Source organism: Capsella rubella, unplaced genomic scaffold (genome assembly GCF_000375325.1).
Source record: "Capsella rubella cultivar Monte Gargano unplaced genomic scaffold, Caprub1_0 scaffold_6, whole genome shotgun sequence".
Classification (NCBI taxonomy): Eukaryota; Viridiplantae; Streptophyta; class Magnoliopsida; order Brassicales; family Brassicaceae; genus Capsella; species Capsella rubella.
This window is the reverse complement of record NW_006238918.1, coordinates 13,920,957-13,936,374: the sequence shown is the minus strand read 5'-3', so window position 1 is coordinate 13,936,374 and position 15,418 is coordinate 13,920,957. Positions and strand designations below refer to the sequence as shown.

The following is a 15,418-nucleotide window of genomic DNA, read 5'->3' as shown; positions in this document are numbered from 1 at the left end:
GCACGTTGTTGACGGTTCCTGGACCAAGCAAACCGAACTTCGGGCGAAACCTCCCCTTCCTGGATCGAACGAACATCAACTCGCCGGACGAGCTCTCTTCGGACCGGCCCAGAGGAAGCAACTCACGGAGGCGACGGGGGCCGATGGCTCGATCGGAAGCCCAGTCACCGAGGATCCGTGACGGCCAGCAAGATCCAAGAGGATCTCGTGTTAACCTCTGAAGCAAATCAGCAACTCACCTCCTCCTCCATTGACTTCCGCCGTGGATCCATTGCCGGCATGACGGTTGAGCCACGAGAACCTGTCGCTACCCCTCACGGCGTCTTCAAACCGGAGGAACCGGAGCAACTATCTCCTGCTGCCACATCGGATCTGGAGCCACGTCAATTAGAGGAGAAACCATCCCATAGCCGACGGAGAAGAGAGCTCGACCACCCTTAGAATCACCTTGAAACCTAAGGGAATTAAGCAAAGGCCACCAAAACCAACCAGATCTACAAAGGAAAAAGTTTTAGAGAGAGAAGAGAGAGTTTGCTACAGGAACGATTGGCCCATTTCTCTGTTTTATGTGTTGTTTCCTTCTATTCTCTAGCTACTTCACCCTGTTTTTTTTTAATTTACCCATGTAAAATTATTGTATGTTTTGCTCACATAACATTAAATTATTATATGCTTCGCTCACATAACACTGGAGCTGGAAGTAAATTCATATTTGGTGATTGGATTTCTAACTACATGGATAAGTGATACTCATCCCTGTCATTTCTAATATGTTTGTGCTATAACTTTCTTCTGTAGGATTGGATAGTCTGAATCTTTTATGTGTATCGGAAAGTTAACCGTTTCGCAGATGATTTGTCAAACAATGCTTCTTCTCATCCTTTGGGATTACTTTTATTGCATTCTTGTCCTAATTGTATGGTTTCTATTTTGGACGATGTTGCTAGGAGATTACGATCTCTCGAGACATGTTCAATTGTAGTTTTTAGTTTAATAATAAGGGAGACGTTAGTCTCTTCTTTTTAACCAAAAAAAACATAAAATTAGATTTGGCTACTTCAATGTATACATCATAAATCCCGGTTTATCACTTAACTAAACCGGTTTACTCCACAATGATTTTAACCAATGAGGTATATAAAGAAGAACTCAGTTCTTTACTTCATAGTTAACAGAATCCTAACGAACTCGAAAAGATTCTCTCTCTTTCTGTTACGACTTCACCGCCGTTTTGATTCTCCGATGGCCACCTCAAGCCATCTCCTTCTCCTCTTCCTCATCACCACCACCACCGTGACATTACTCACCTCCGCCGCTTCTCCTCCGTATCTCACCTCTCAAGATCACCAACACGCAGACAGAATCATCGAAGCAATGATCGGAGCCGGAGATTTCCGTGGCTGGGCTGCAGATTTCCTCTCCGCCGTCGACGACCAGTTCGGTATCCCTCTCTCCGCCACCATTTTCATCCCGAGCGATTTCGACTCCGCCGACGTCTCCTCCTCCTCCTCCTCCTCTGCTTCCACCGGTGACAATTATAACCCCCGTCGTCTCTCCGTCGCTTATCACATCGTGCCTCAACGTCTCTCCTTCACCGATCTCCGAATCTTGAAACCACTCTCTCGTCTCCCGACTCTTCTCCCCGGAAACTCAATCCTCGTCACTAACAACTCTGTTTCCGGTTATACACTCGACGGCGTTCTTGTCTCTGAACCGGATCTTTTCATCACTTCTTCTATTGCTATTCACGGTGTTGCCTCCACGCTTGATTTCTCACGTTACGGCGAAGGTGATACGCCTTTTGCTGATAGTCTCCGCCCTTGGCCTCCTCTTCGCCGCCGTCCCCGTGGACATAACGGCAATATTGAGAACGGTACTGATACTAATCAGACCTCTGCTTCTTTGTTCACTGCACGTTACTCGACTGGCTCGTTCTTGCTTCCATTGGTGGCTCTGGCTTTGTTCTGACTCTTTACTCCGGCGACGTTCCCGGCGTATAAACCGTCGAGGTTACACTTATGGCGGGAAAAATATCTCTGTTTGTTATTTTCAAGATTTGTTAGACTCAAGTTTTTTTCTTTTCAAGATTTTGTGAAATTCTATACATAATGTATAGTGTTACATACAGTATTGAGCAATAACAAGTTTCTTGAAATATGAAGAAGAATTTTTTTATTCTTATAAAAATTCACATTAGTGAAAGAATCGATCTTTTCTATAAAAGTAGTCATTGTTATTGTGTTGGAGTTGGTAAAAGTCTTGTTGGCTTCTTGAGCTTTTACATCACATCTACTCAGTTTGGTGATATGAAGAAGTGATATTTTTGATTCGGATGTAGCTTGGTTGGTTCTTGTGGTTTGAGTACTTAACGAGTCTATGGTTTGGATTGGGTCAAGAGGTTCACAATGGCATGAATGTGCGTGTAGAGAAGGGTCAAGTTGTGTAAAACATGAATAGGTTTTGAATGAATAAGAACAAGGCTTAACGGTGAGAACTGAGAAGAAACCAAACATTGAAAAACCTAAGCCTTGCAAGTTATGTAATTTCCAAAAATTGTTTTATAGAGATGTTCTCTTTCTTTCTTTATCTTTTTGAGATTTTACATCGTTTCAACAAATTTTAAGACGGATTGATTGGTTCATATGTTTATTTTGTAAAATCTTCTCCTTTTTAATAGAATCACCCATATTTTTCTTCATTTTTTTATAACTTTAATGGTGTGATTACCAGATATAATTGGTGTGGTTCTAATTAAGACTTTCCCTTAATAGATGATGAGCACAAAATTGGAACCAATGGAGAGCCAAGTTTTCAGGAGGTGTAAATTAAAATGTATAAAACAAAAATAGACACATCTAACTTTCCCTATATAAACTTGTATATGTTCACATCTTTTTCAAAAACAACATCAATTCGTTGACAACAAAATATTAAAAAAAAAAAAAAATAAACATCAATTCGTTCAAAGGCATATAAGATGAAGAAATCAAGCCAACCCTCTGCCACCATTGTAGTTATCTTCACCATCCTTTTTATAGGTTTGTATATTTATATTTACAATCATATGAAACTTTAAAATCTGTGTTAAATCAGAAACTGATGAATTTTTATGTCCGTCTTGAATATTTTACTACGTACAATTAGGGGTGATGGTGAAGGAAACGTTGGGACAAAGTACTTGTTTTGAAGTTCTAAAAGATGCTTCCAAGGGTGGAAAATGTGACTGGGAATTGTGTGGCTCTCTATGTAACAAGAAATCCACCGGCGGGGTTGGTACTTGCCGGCCAAAGACGCTTGCACCCAATAAAGGACAACCAGAATGCCACTGCAGATTTTATTGTGGATACGAAAATTAAACGTGGCGGGGAATCGCCGATGAAGGCTTCATGGTTGATCCTGCCAATAGTCATATCCTTGTCTCAAAGATTAAGCCATACTTGTGTAAGACCATCATCAAATCACCAAGTTTAAAAATTCATTGAATAAAAATTGGTAGTAAATGTATATATATATATATATATATATATATATATATATATATATAACAATACTAAATAAGTACAAATCACTTTTGTGCAAATTTTGTTAGTGTGTGTAATTAAATAAGTTTGAATTCACATATTGTGTGATTTATCAATAAAATAAAATAAAATATGTTTTTTAACCAGCATAGATATGTTATGTATTTTCTATTTTATATATGTTATCTATATTAACATTTTTGAAGTACCTTTTGTGTTCTACCCTTTTATTTTGTGATATTTTCATAATTAATCCCTTGCCATTGGATTAAATGAAAAAAGTTTAATATAAATTTTATAATTAAATCATAATAAAATTGCAAAATTAGAAATCAATATTTATTACATTTAATAAATTTCCTAAAATCTCTCCCTAACAAATCAAATATTTCTCCAACATATTTATTTGATCTTATTTGTTTTTAAAATTTATATTATTGCAATTTGAATTTTTAGAAACGGATGTATATTACTCAAACGATACAAAAATGGATGTACTAAAAGATTGTTGATAATTGTGTAGCACGGGTCATGTGATGGAACATGTTATAGTTTACATAATTATGATTATAGATATTTTTACGAGTGGTCTATTATAGTATGACTCACAAAATATTTTAGTATAAAATTATACTATGTAAACGAATATTATGTCAATATCATTTCATTATTTTAAATATTATACTTATTTAATTAATTTGATCAAATTAAAATTATATAAAGAATAAATTATCATATAATATTCTATGGGTTAAATCATAGAATTAACAATCAAAATATAGTTGTACACTGTTGTATACCAAACAAAATTAATAAAAAGAATACATTTTAGAAATGTTGTACCGCGGGTTAAAATCTAGTTTATTTTAAATATTAAACCTTGTACATATCTCATGATTACAGTTCACAATTATGAAAAGGGTGAACTGAGAGTATAGATTTTTTAAGAAGTAATTGGATACATAGAAGTAATTCAGAATTAGGAAAATAGACATTTATTACTGTTTGTGTAATTAGAGAGATCGTGAAATATAATTATTTGGTTTACCTGAAAATTTCCTAATAGAACTGGTATTAGGAAATAAAAGTTTGGATATATACAACTAGATTTAGGAAATATATAATTCTACCAATATATAACTTAACACGAAGCTCTCCGTGATTGAATAATTACTTTTTACGCGTTTTTGGCTTATGGCGACGAATTCACCGATTGATTTGCTTCATCTACCTGATGATATACTTTTGAACTGCTTAGCTCGTGTCTCAAGATTGTACTACCCGACTCTCTCCTTAGTTTCCAAGAGATTATGTTCTCTCGTTGCATCACTTGAGCTTTACGAAACCCGGACGCTTTTGGGACGCACTGAGAAGTGTCTATATGTGTGCTTACGTTTAAGTTCTGAAACCAAGCCACGTTGGTTCACTTTATGCCGAAGATCAACTCCAATCCCTAGCCCTAGCCCTAGCCCTAGCCCTAAACCTAGCCCTAGCCCTAGCTGTAGCTGTAGCCCTAGCCCTAGTCATAGCTGTAGCCCTAATCTTAACCCTTACCTTAACTTACGAGGGTTCATTAGCTGCTCTCGACCACAACCGAATCACACTATTAATGATGAAGAGAAGAAGACGTTAAGTATGGGCAATAGTATGGTCTCAGTTCCAACTTGCAATTATTATCCTCCTTTTGGGTGGCCTCGTGGAGCGATTGGTTCTAATATATATATGATTGGTGGATACGGCAACGCTTCTTACTCTTCTACGCTCGTACACCTCATGGACTGCAGAACTCACACTTGGCAAAAAGCTCCAAGCATGCAGATGGCTCGAAAACATCCCCTAGTAAACGTTCTTGATGGGAAAATATATGTAGTGAAAGGCTGCAGAAATCTAGATTCCTCGAATATGATCGAGTTTTTCGATCCGGAAACCCAAATATGGGAGTATTTGCCATGCCCTTACGCGGACATGTGCAAGAGAATTGAACTAAGAAGCATAGCGACCAACAGAAAACTTTACCTTTTTACATGGGAGGCAAGTGTGGTTTACGACCCCAAAGAAAATAGATGGGATGTGGTAGGATCATTGGATATAATTTTTGATTTGAATTACTCTAATTGTTCTTCTTGTGTAATAGATAATTTAATCTATTATACTTACGAGTTCTGTACAAGGATCTGGTGGTACGACCCCGAGAGAAGATCCAAGGGAACTTTGAAAGGTTTGGAAAAACTTCCTAAACTACCAAGGCATATAAGATTAGTGGATTATGGTGGAAAGCTTATGCTTTCGTGGGAAAAGGAAGAAGAGCTTGCTGAGAAGGTGTTTTGTTGTGCTGAGATTGAGCTTGAAAGACAAAACGAAGAGATTTATGGGAAGATTATGTGGCGTGACACTGTGCTTAAACTTTCCAAACCATATGATATTGTGGAAGTTCTTACCGCTACTGTTTGATGAACAAACACTATATGAGCTATTTCTTGAACATGGTTGTATAGTTAATTTTTGTTTTTAATTATTTTATATGACTGGTGATATTTCTAAGGCTTAAAGCATAATAACGTTGAGGTTTCTTTGACTTATATGAATACATAAAGAAAATTTAAAATTTATAACATTGTTGAAGACTGGTTTAATACGACTATACGAGAGAGGGGAATGAGAATTACGTGAGACAAGAAACGAGGCAGAGAGACGAACAGCGAAGGTGAGGTGCTACTATATATAGACAAGCAGCGAGGCAGTGAGGCGGACGGAGGAGAGGGACGACAGCGACATAGGCAATTAGAAGTGATCAAGAGGCGGAGAATATCAAAACGAGAATCGAAGAAGAATCTAAGCTACCTCGAGAAACGGCTGAGCTCAATTGGGTCTTGCCGGCACTTGTCTCACGGCCAGAAGGAAAAAAAAACGTAACCACACAAGACTTTGATCTTATCGTCTAGCCGGGCATGAGAGCCCAATCAAAAAGGACCGACGACGATCCGAGAAGGTCGAATCAATAAATCGACTTCCTTTAAAGCAGACAGACTACGCACTAACAACTTTAGAAACTTTGCTATACTAACAAAGCAAGCATAGCAAAGTATAAGTTTGAGTTAGACCGTGTATGAGGCAAAGACAAAGGCAGAAGTGGTTTATCCATATCGGTTGAATCCCCGAAATAAGCACCAATTGCTACCGGCCAATCGATATCATTATCATGGTTGGAGCATATATAGCAAAGGTATGGTTAGAGGTCAAATACACATATCTACCAGGTAGGTGAAACGAATTCCAGACGCATATCGGGTAATGAGCCTCCAATTACTTCAGCCTAAAACGAAGTCTGAGGTCGGGTCAACAATCTAATAGGTTGCCTTCCCCCGTTCGAGAGTCAGAATCCTAGGCAGGTGAAGATCCACTAGATGGCGGGAGGAGTGGCTTTAGAACCGAAAAAGTCAGAAATTCCAGAGACGGTTGACCGAGCGGTGACATCAGAGGAAGGAGCACTGATGGAAGATGCATCCATTAGCTAGGGACACAAGGGCTCTTCTCTGGTAGTGGAGTCTAAGATCAAGCCAACTAGAGAGGTAGGAAGAGGAGAGGCATAACTGATTGATTGTTGTTGACTTTTTTTTCCCGGTTCTAAAGCGAATCACATAGAAATGGGGGCAAAAGAGCAAGAAGTAGCACCTACAATGGACCGGGTTTACCGACTAGTGTCTATGATTGATCCAATCCCCCCAACAGTTCAATAGCCGCTTCCGCTTCAGACCGTGTAACAAGTTCATAGTGATCCCGCATAGGCATCTGACTTTCTTAGACAAAAGCGGGATAGTGAAATAGACGTCTAGTCTTCGAACCCAGTTGATTGATCTCGACTTTACCTACTCGTGAACGGGGCATTTATTAGACTTGAGCAGTAGGTTTTGACCCAACTGTCTTGATGAAGATTGACTTCAGCCAAAGAGAATGAATTGACTTAGGGAAAAATTCCTATGTGCTCGATCCGATCAACGAAAATAAATCCTGAAATTACATAAAGAAGCACAAGAATCTTTACTGTTGCATTTTCGATTGAGAAAGTGACAGGCCAAAAGAGCTCTATTGTTGTGCCTTGCAAGGTCGTAGAGTCGGTAACCCTCGTTCACCTAAAATGGAAAAGGTCATTGATTGAGACTAAGGAACGCTAGCTATATGCTTAACACATGCAAGTCGGTCAGTTCTCCCTTTCTCCTATCGTCTTGGCAGGCAAGCTACCTTGCTTGCATTCTATAAACGGTAACTTCCGCGCCCTTCTTGCCTGCTTAAATTGATGTGAATTGAATGATGGTGACAGCTCATCAAATTCTATTCAGTCTGATTAGATATGTCACTGAAACAATCCGCTTTGTCTCAGTTTGATTTTTGGATTCCGAGAATGAGCCAGACGACGAAGCCTCCTCCTCATATAAAGATGTCTCAGACGCTACTCTCCCGGCAAGAACAACTTATTATGTTGTGATTTTTGTGGCGGGTTCGGTCATGAGGAATAAAGGAGAGATGCTTTCTATAAGTCAAAAGGGAACTTTGTCTCCCGCCTTGCTCCCACGGCCCGTTTACCGAGGAGTAGAAAGGGAGGACCGGGGGGTCTAGAGCAAGTAGGGTTGGGTATAGAGCCGTAAGCGCGGTGAGGTGTGAGGGAGAACGTGCTCATACGGTTCATAGAAGGGTATGATCAACTCGTTAATTGTTGGTAACTTGAACTCCTTTATATTCAAAATATGCCTTTCTAGGAGCATTACGATCTGCAGCTCAAATGGTCTCTTATGAAGTCTCTATTGGTCTTATTCTTATTGTGCGCCTTGTGAGCGCGTTTGTATCTGCGAAGGCAATCATCGCTTGGATGTTCCCCTAACCCAACCCGGATGGACATGAGGGCACCGCATCATGGGTAATGTCTGCGTCTCGTCGCAAGGCTCATTTTGAGTTGTGGGTCATAGGTCGGGGAACACGGGTCCTGGTACTCTCCAGGTGCGAAGAACCCTGGAGGTGACTACAATGAGCAGAAATCTCACTCACCGGCCTAAACGATGTGAAAACACTCGTGAGAGCAAGGGATCACCCATACGATTAAGCAGATACAAGGATAATAACTAGATATTCAAACGAGAGAGAGAGATAACAGTGTCATGAAAGTAGAGACAACAAACTCATGGAAGTAGAGACAACAAACTCTTGGAAGTAGAGATAACAGACTCCTGAAGTAGAGATAACAGACTTTTAGAAGTAAAGAAAACAGACTCTTGAAACTAAACACGGAAAATCCAAACAAACTTGGTAAAAATTTAATTAGATAAACCTAGATAACCATACATCAACTCCCAGTACTTGGCGGCAGTGGTAGAGAGGATTATCTGCTCCTCCCAGTGGGATATCTTGTCCTTGATGCCCCAAAATTTTCCATCTTCTTTCTCTGCTTCATCCTCTTCCTCCTTAGCCCAGATTTCCATCTCCTAGTCTGTCACCATTGGTCCTCTCTCTAACTCTGAATCTTCTCCCTGACGCTTCTTTTCCCACTTCTTCTTCCAGTACTCTGCCTGAAGCTTCCTTTCCATTGTCTTCTTCACCAACTTTAGGTGTTCCTGCTCATCTTCCTGCTGGATCGTTTTAGCCTCTTCTTCCAACTTCTTCAGCGCACCGTACGGATTGGAGTTCTCCTATGAGGGCAGCGACAGCGACTGGGCAGCGACGAGGATGGAGACGGAAGCGACGAGGATGATATTATGTTTTACTGCATGATCTAAATGTTAATAGATAATAAAAAAAAGCGTAACCACACAAAACTAATTTCTAAATCACAAACAAAAAGCGTAACCATATTTAACTGAAAGGAAGGAAGCAAAAAAATTAGGGGGAATGGTTATAAATACCATTAAAATGGTATAAGTTTTATTTTTCAATATACCACTAAAATACATATTTATAAAAAATACTATATAACTAAAATTCATTTTTTGTTACCACGCAAAACTAATTTCTAAACTACAAAAACTCTAAACATTACCCATAAAAAATACTTACATCTAAATAGTAAACATTACCTTGTGTGTTCCATGATTGCTTGCTTAGTTGTGTACTTGCTTATTTTATTCCATGATTGCTCGCTTGTAGATTTTTTGTTTACTTATAATATTAATCTAACATTTTTGGTTTAAAATTAGTTGAGACAGCAAATTGCAGATACCAAACTTGATATGCTAGTCCTAGCAGAGAAAGTTGTACCACTTGTTGTCATAAATCAGATAAAGCTATCTTAACACATCTTGAATTAATAGAAAAATGTCTCTTTTAGTTTATTTGAGTTGTATAAATATTTTGGAGTGTGCATTTTAGGTACACCACATTCTGTAAGTACATTTTGTATTAAAATCTATTTTAGGTTATAACTTTTTATTTTGTAATATTTTTATAATCAAGCACTTGCCATTTAAATAAATAATAAAATTTAAAAGTAAATTTTGCAATTAAATCACAAGCAAATCACAAAAATGGAAACAAATATGTATTACATCAAAACAATTTCTCTCTCAAATAAATCGGATCTCTCTCTAATATATTTATATAATCTTATTTATTTTTAATTTATATTATTACTTAAAATATATTTATAATAAAAAAGACTTCACACATTTTGCAATTTAAGTTTTTGTAAACTGGCGTATATAACTCAATCGATAAAGGAAAAAATATATGTACAACGTCTACACAAGGTAAAAAATTTTAGACAATAGTTCAAATTCTTTATAAATATGACTAATATGTTCACAACTACAAATGAGCTTGAACTTTGATTTCTCAAGTATTCAAATTAAAAAATTTCTTCAGTTTAATCTAGTTCTTTAATTAAAAAAAAAATAAAACTCTTAAAAAGTTTCAAAATTTTATAAATTTTATTTTTTAAAAAAGTTTAAAATATTATAAATATTAAAACTTTTAAAAGCTGCAAATAATATTTAATTTAAGTTTTATAGATTATTTAAAATATTAATAATATTTAAACTCTACTAAAATTTAAAGTATCATTAATATTTTAACTCTAAAAATTTAAAATATAATAATACTGTACATAAATATGATTGAACGGTTTTGAGTTTACACAAATATGATTATATTTTTCTTACGGGTTGTCTATATTTAAAATCTTTTACGGGTTAAGTTAAAATATAATTTTTTTGGGGGAATTTCAAAAATACCCCTTTTACAATACCACTTTTTAAAAATACCACTCTTTCTAATTTTATCAAAAAGTCACTGTAAAATATGAAATTTACCAAAAAAATATGTATAAACCTATATTTATAGACACAAATTATCTTTACATGTGTGCAAATTTATATATATATATTTCATAAGTACCATATAAATACCTTTTAAAAATCATATAAAAAGCTTATAAAAACTTTGTAAACCTTTTAAAATCCTTATAAAAACCATATAAATGCCGTTTAGAACCTTTTAAAACTTTCTAAATATTTGAATTTAGTCTCACAGTAGTAATGATGATCTTGATGTACCTAATCAACCATATAAAAGTTTATAATTTTTCATATTTGAAAAGGGGTATTTTTGAAAATGAATAGAAAAGAGGGGTATTTTTAAAAAAGGGTACACCAAAAGGGGTATTTCTCAAAAATTCTCATTTTTTTTACAACAAAATATATATATATATATATATCTATGAATCTACTTATAATACAAATTCATAAAATTACATTAAACTAAAATGAAATAAACACGTGTAAAACTGCACTATATAAACCAATTACGAAAATGATCAACCAAAAAAATATTAAATTATGAATCCGTGGTGTACGTGTGCAATTCATTATTTATGCTATGACATCTGTTGGATTGTTTTCAGATAATGGATACAAATCTTCATGGTTTAAACTAAACTAACAAAGGATTATTATTAGTATACATGCCTTCTTATCAACTCATTTTTTTGTTGATCAACAGTGACAAAGAGTGGAAGCTGCTGGGAGAACTGTATCTTTGATTAAAAAGCTTGAGCCTCTACAAAACACTTTGTAAGTTGGCATTTTAATCATTTTGTTTAGAACATCTATAATACATAGATCTGTTTGTTTTACATCATCTCAATAGCGACGCAGATTCACATTCTCTTCTTATTTATTTTCCATGAAGTAATACTTCAGTGCCAGATATACACATCACCATACAATGCATAGGGTCTACATCGAGTGTTTTAAAAAGCAGGTCATGTTCTTGAATCTTGATCACACTAATTTTTTTTAGTAGTTTTGAAACTAGATAGTAAATATTAAGCATATGAAGTGATTATTGTTGAAAAGTATTCAAATACTTAAACAATATTCTCCTTTGAGTTCCTCAGTAGCGTGATCTCAGTCAACATCTTGAATCTTTGGATACATTATTGCATCATGCATGTATACTTAGTACATACATTACATGCATACATACACATAGGCATTCACATTCCATGAATATTTGGTGCATCTTTGATTATTTTAATTTGTTCATCGTTTCTTTCTTACATGTTTAACTTGTTTTGCTTTGGTTCCTTCTCTGCTTAGTATACTAACTTCATTGTTTGTTTGTTTTGCTTCTTTCTTTGCTTCTTTGCCTCCTCTGCTTCTTTCTTTGCTTCCTTGATTCACCAAGTTTAATGTTTTTTGTTTTTCTTGGGTCAACCTGTTTGATTGCTTATTTGATTCTCTTCTGATTAGTGCATTGTTTTTTTTTCTTTGCTTCGTTAATTCCTCTGTTTAGCGCATTGCTTGCTTTTGTGCTTCCTTGATTCTTATGTTTAGTGCATTTTTGTTTTTATTTGCTTCCTTAATTCCTCTGCTTAGTTTCATATATTACTTGGTTCCTTTATTCCTCTCATTACTTGCTTGTTCCTTTGATTTTCTCTATCGTTTTTGTTGTTACATGATTTTGTAGTGTGTTCACTTAGGGGTAGGCATGACCAAAAGCTTACCTTAACCGTATTTTTAACCGTAACCGGACCGTTTATCAACCGTAACCGGACCGTAACCGTATAAAACGGTTAAAAATTGTAACCGTTAACCGTAAAAGTAAATTAGGTACGGTTAAAAAATAATAATAACCGTAACCGTTAATTAACCGTAACCATAATTAACCGTAATTAATCGTCGGTTAACCGTACGGTTAAACGTTCGGTTAACCGCATATTTAAATTTTTAAAATAAATTATATTATAACTGTATACAATACACAGATTTAACTAATTCACTATAAATAATTGAAATCAGATATATTTTTTACTTGTAAAATAAATAATATTTCATAAAATTTTATCTCCAATATTAATATTATAATAATCATCAAATAACCGTAACCGTATTTAACCGTAACCGTAATTAACCGTAACCGTATATAACCGTAACCGTCTTAACCGTATATATAATGATTAAGGTTATGGTTAAAAAATTATAACCGTTAACCGGTGGTTAATTAACCATAACCGCATTAACCGTAACCGTGGTCATGCCTACTTAGGGGTGGTTATTGGTTAGTGATTTATAGAGAGTTTTAAAGACTTCAAATGTTATGTAAAATCACTTGTTATTCAATCAAGATTTTATTAAACTCTTTTAAAGTTTGGTGTTATTGGTTACTGATTTTTAAAAACACACTAGTGATGGACCCGCACGTACGTGCGGGGTTATTTTTACAAAATTACGATTTTTTATGTAGAAGCTATTTTGGTAAAATTTTGTTTTATGAGTTTATTTGATAAACTATATATAGACATATAGTTGTAAAATATAGATATTGTATTACATAATAAAATTTTAAAATTGTAATTTTAAAATAATTTAAATGAAGATAATAAGTGATATTACATGTTTATTTTTTTATTTAATCAAAACATTTCTAACTGCTTGCTTAGAGATGTTAAATCGGATTTGGGTTTGGCTTTAGTTTGAATTGTTTTATGTATAGTTTAGAATTGAAAACCTGTCATGTCCCTTTCTGTCTCGTCCTGACCCGTCCCGTCCCGTCCCGTCTTCTATCTGTCATAAAATTTCTGTCCCGTAATCGTTTCTTTTTAAAACATAATCATTTGCCAATGTTTATTATAAGAAACTTGGTAAAAGATTTAGACAGGATACCCGTATTCCTCGTTTAAATATTCCTTGTTCGATTTTTAATTTTATTGATCTTTCAGTTTCATCTTTATTTCTCATTACTTTCTTCAATTCAAAGATTCATGTTTTAGCCTTTTTGTTTTCTAAAGATTTAGGTATTTATATTTTTTTTAATACATGGATTTATTGTAGTTTTGTTATCCGAAGTATATGTTATCTTCTTGTACCTGTTATTTCATGTCCAAATATTTGAAATAAATAGGAAAGTGTAAATTAAACTTACCAATTTAAATTACATGTCCCCGTATCGTACTCGTAGTTTTATATTTGAAAGTTGAAAGTGAATTTAACTCTATGACCGTGTCTCATAACAATTATATCTAATCATGTTTTTTTTTTTATGAGAAATAATTCAGATAATGTTTGTTTTTGAATTATATGTTCCCGTATCGTATCCATTCCTATAAGTTTATATATTTTTTAAATAAATAACACAATTTACATGTAACTAAATATAATTTTAATATATGTAAAATTTCATATAATCGTCCAAAAGTAGATATTTATACGTCCCAAAGTTGAATTTTGTTCAATATTTTGAGATTTTGATAATTAAATATAACTACCAATTTTTTTTATTTCAACCGGTTATCCAAAACTTATATATCATCTTTGTCAATGATAGTTTAAAATTGTACGTATATGTGAGATAATATTTGTAGATATTTATTTATTATATCATTTATATCATACCAATTTGACATTTTATTTGTTTTTAATTAGATTAAATCATGAAAAATATAATCCATTTATTATTTAAAAATTGGTAATAAGTCGTTAAAATCATTTAAATATGATACATCCACTTGTTATTTAGTTTTAATCTTTATAGAAATTTTATATGTTTATAATCTCAAAATGTAGTTTATGATTTGATAAAACAATTATTTAATATTTGATGATAGTAATGATATGCAAATTTTCAATGGATGAAGATTTATTTTGTTAAGATTGTGTGAAATTAATAAGAAAAAGAAGTTTAGAATAATCATTAACTAACTGTTTGACCAAATAAAAATCATTAACTAATTGAATTAATGATAAATTTTGTAGATATCATTTGTGCTATAATTGCTAGATTGATTTTTGAATATGAATATTTTTAAGAGAATTTTGAGAAATACCCCTTTTGGTGTACCCTTTTTAAAAATACCCTCTTTTCTATTCATTTTCAAAAATACCCCTTTTCAAGTATGAAAAATTATAAACTTTTATATGGTTGATAAGGTACATCAAGATCATCATTACTACTGGGAGACTAAATCCAAATATTTAGAATGTTTTGAAAGGTTTTAAACGACATTTATATGGTTTTTATAAGGTTTTTAAAAGGTTTACACAGTTTTTATAAGCTTTTTATATGATTTTTAAAAGGTATTTATACGGTACTTATGAAATATATATATAAATTTACACACATGTAAATATAATTTGTGTATATAAATATAAGTTTATACATATTTTCTGATAAATTTCAAATTTTATTGTGAGTTTTTGATAAAATTAGAAAGAGGAGTATTTTTAAAAAGTGGTATTGGAAAAGGGGTATTTTTGAAATTCCCCATTTAATATGTGAAAATAAGAAATTTATGTGATTTAGAATGTTTATTCGCATGATTTTAGCAAACAAATATTTAATTATTTATTTATTTAAATTTTATTTATATTTTAAAATTACATAATTTTTTAAAATTTGATGATATGATCAATTATGTA

The 15,418-nt window shown here is 33.8% G+C and overlaps 3 protein-coding genes across 3 annotated transcripts; 2 read left to right on the top strand and 1 right to left on the bottom strand.

Moving 5' to 3' along the window:
- The first annotated feature begins 1,242 nt into the window (after positions 1-1,242).
- Positions 1,243-1,968, top strand: LOC17881979 (FAS1 domain-containing protein SELMODRAFT_448915). Its single transcript, XM_006289755.1, has one exon. It carries the CDS (start codon positions 1,243-1,245, stop codon positions 1,966-1,968), a length of 726 nt encoding a protein of 241 aa, XP_006289817.1.
- A 2,747-nt stretch (positions 1,969-4,715) lies between these two features.
- Positions 4,716-5,972, top strand: LOC17884212 (putative F-box/kelch-repeat protein At4g11770). The gene has a single exon (XM_006289726.1). It carries the CDS (start codon positions 4,716-4,718, stop codon positions 5,970-5,972), a length of 1,257 nt encoding a protein of 418 aa, XP_006289788.1.
- A 2,855-nt stretch (positions 5,973-8,827) lies between these two features.
- LOC17881336 lies at positions 8,828-9,360 on the bottom strand. The gene is given in 2 exon segments (XM_023780344.1): positions 8,828-9,199; positions 9,346-9,360. Coding segments are annotated over 2 exon segments (387 nt in total).
- Between the last annotated feature and the right edge of the window lie 6,058 nt (positions 9,361-15,418).

Bases quoted from the DNA above. Each gene is read 5' to 3' on its own strand.
- LOC17881979 (XM_006289755.1), top strand. From the start codon at position 1,243: ATGGCCACCTCAAGCCATCTCCTTCTCCTCTTCCTCATCACCACCACC.
- LOC17884212 (XM_006289726.1), top strand. From the start codon at position 4,716: ATGGCGACGAATTCACCGATTGATTTGCTTCATCTACCTGATGATATA.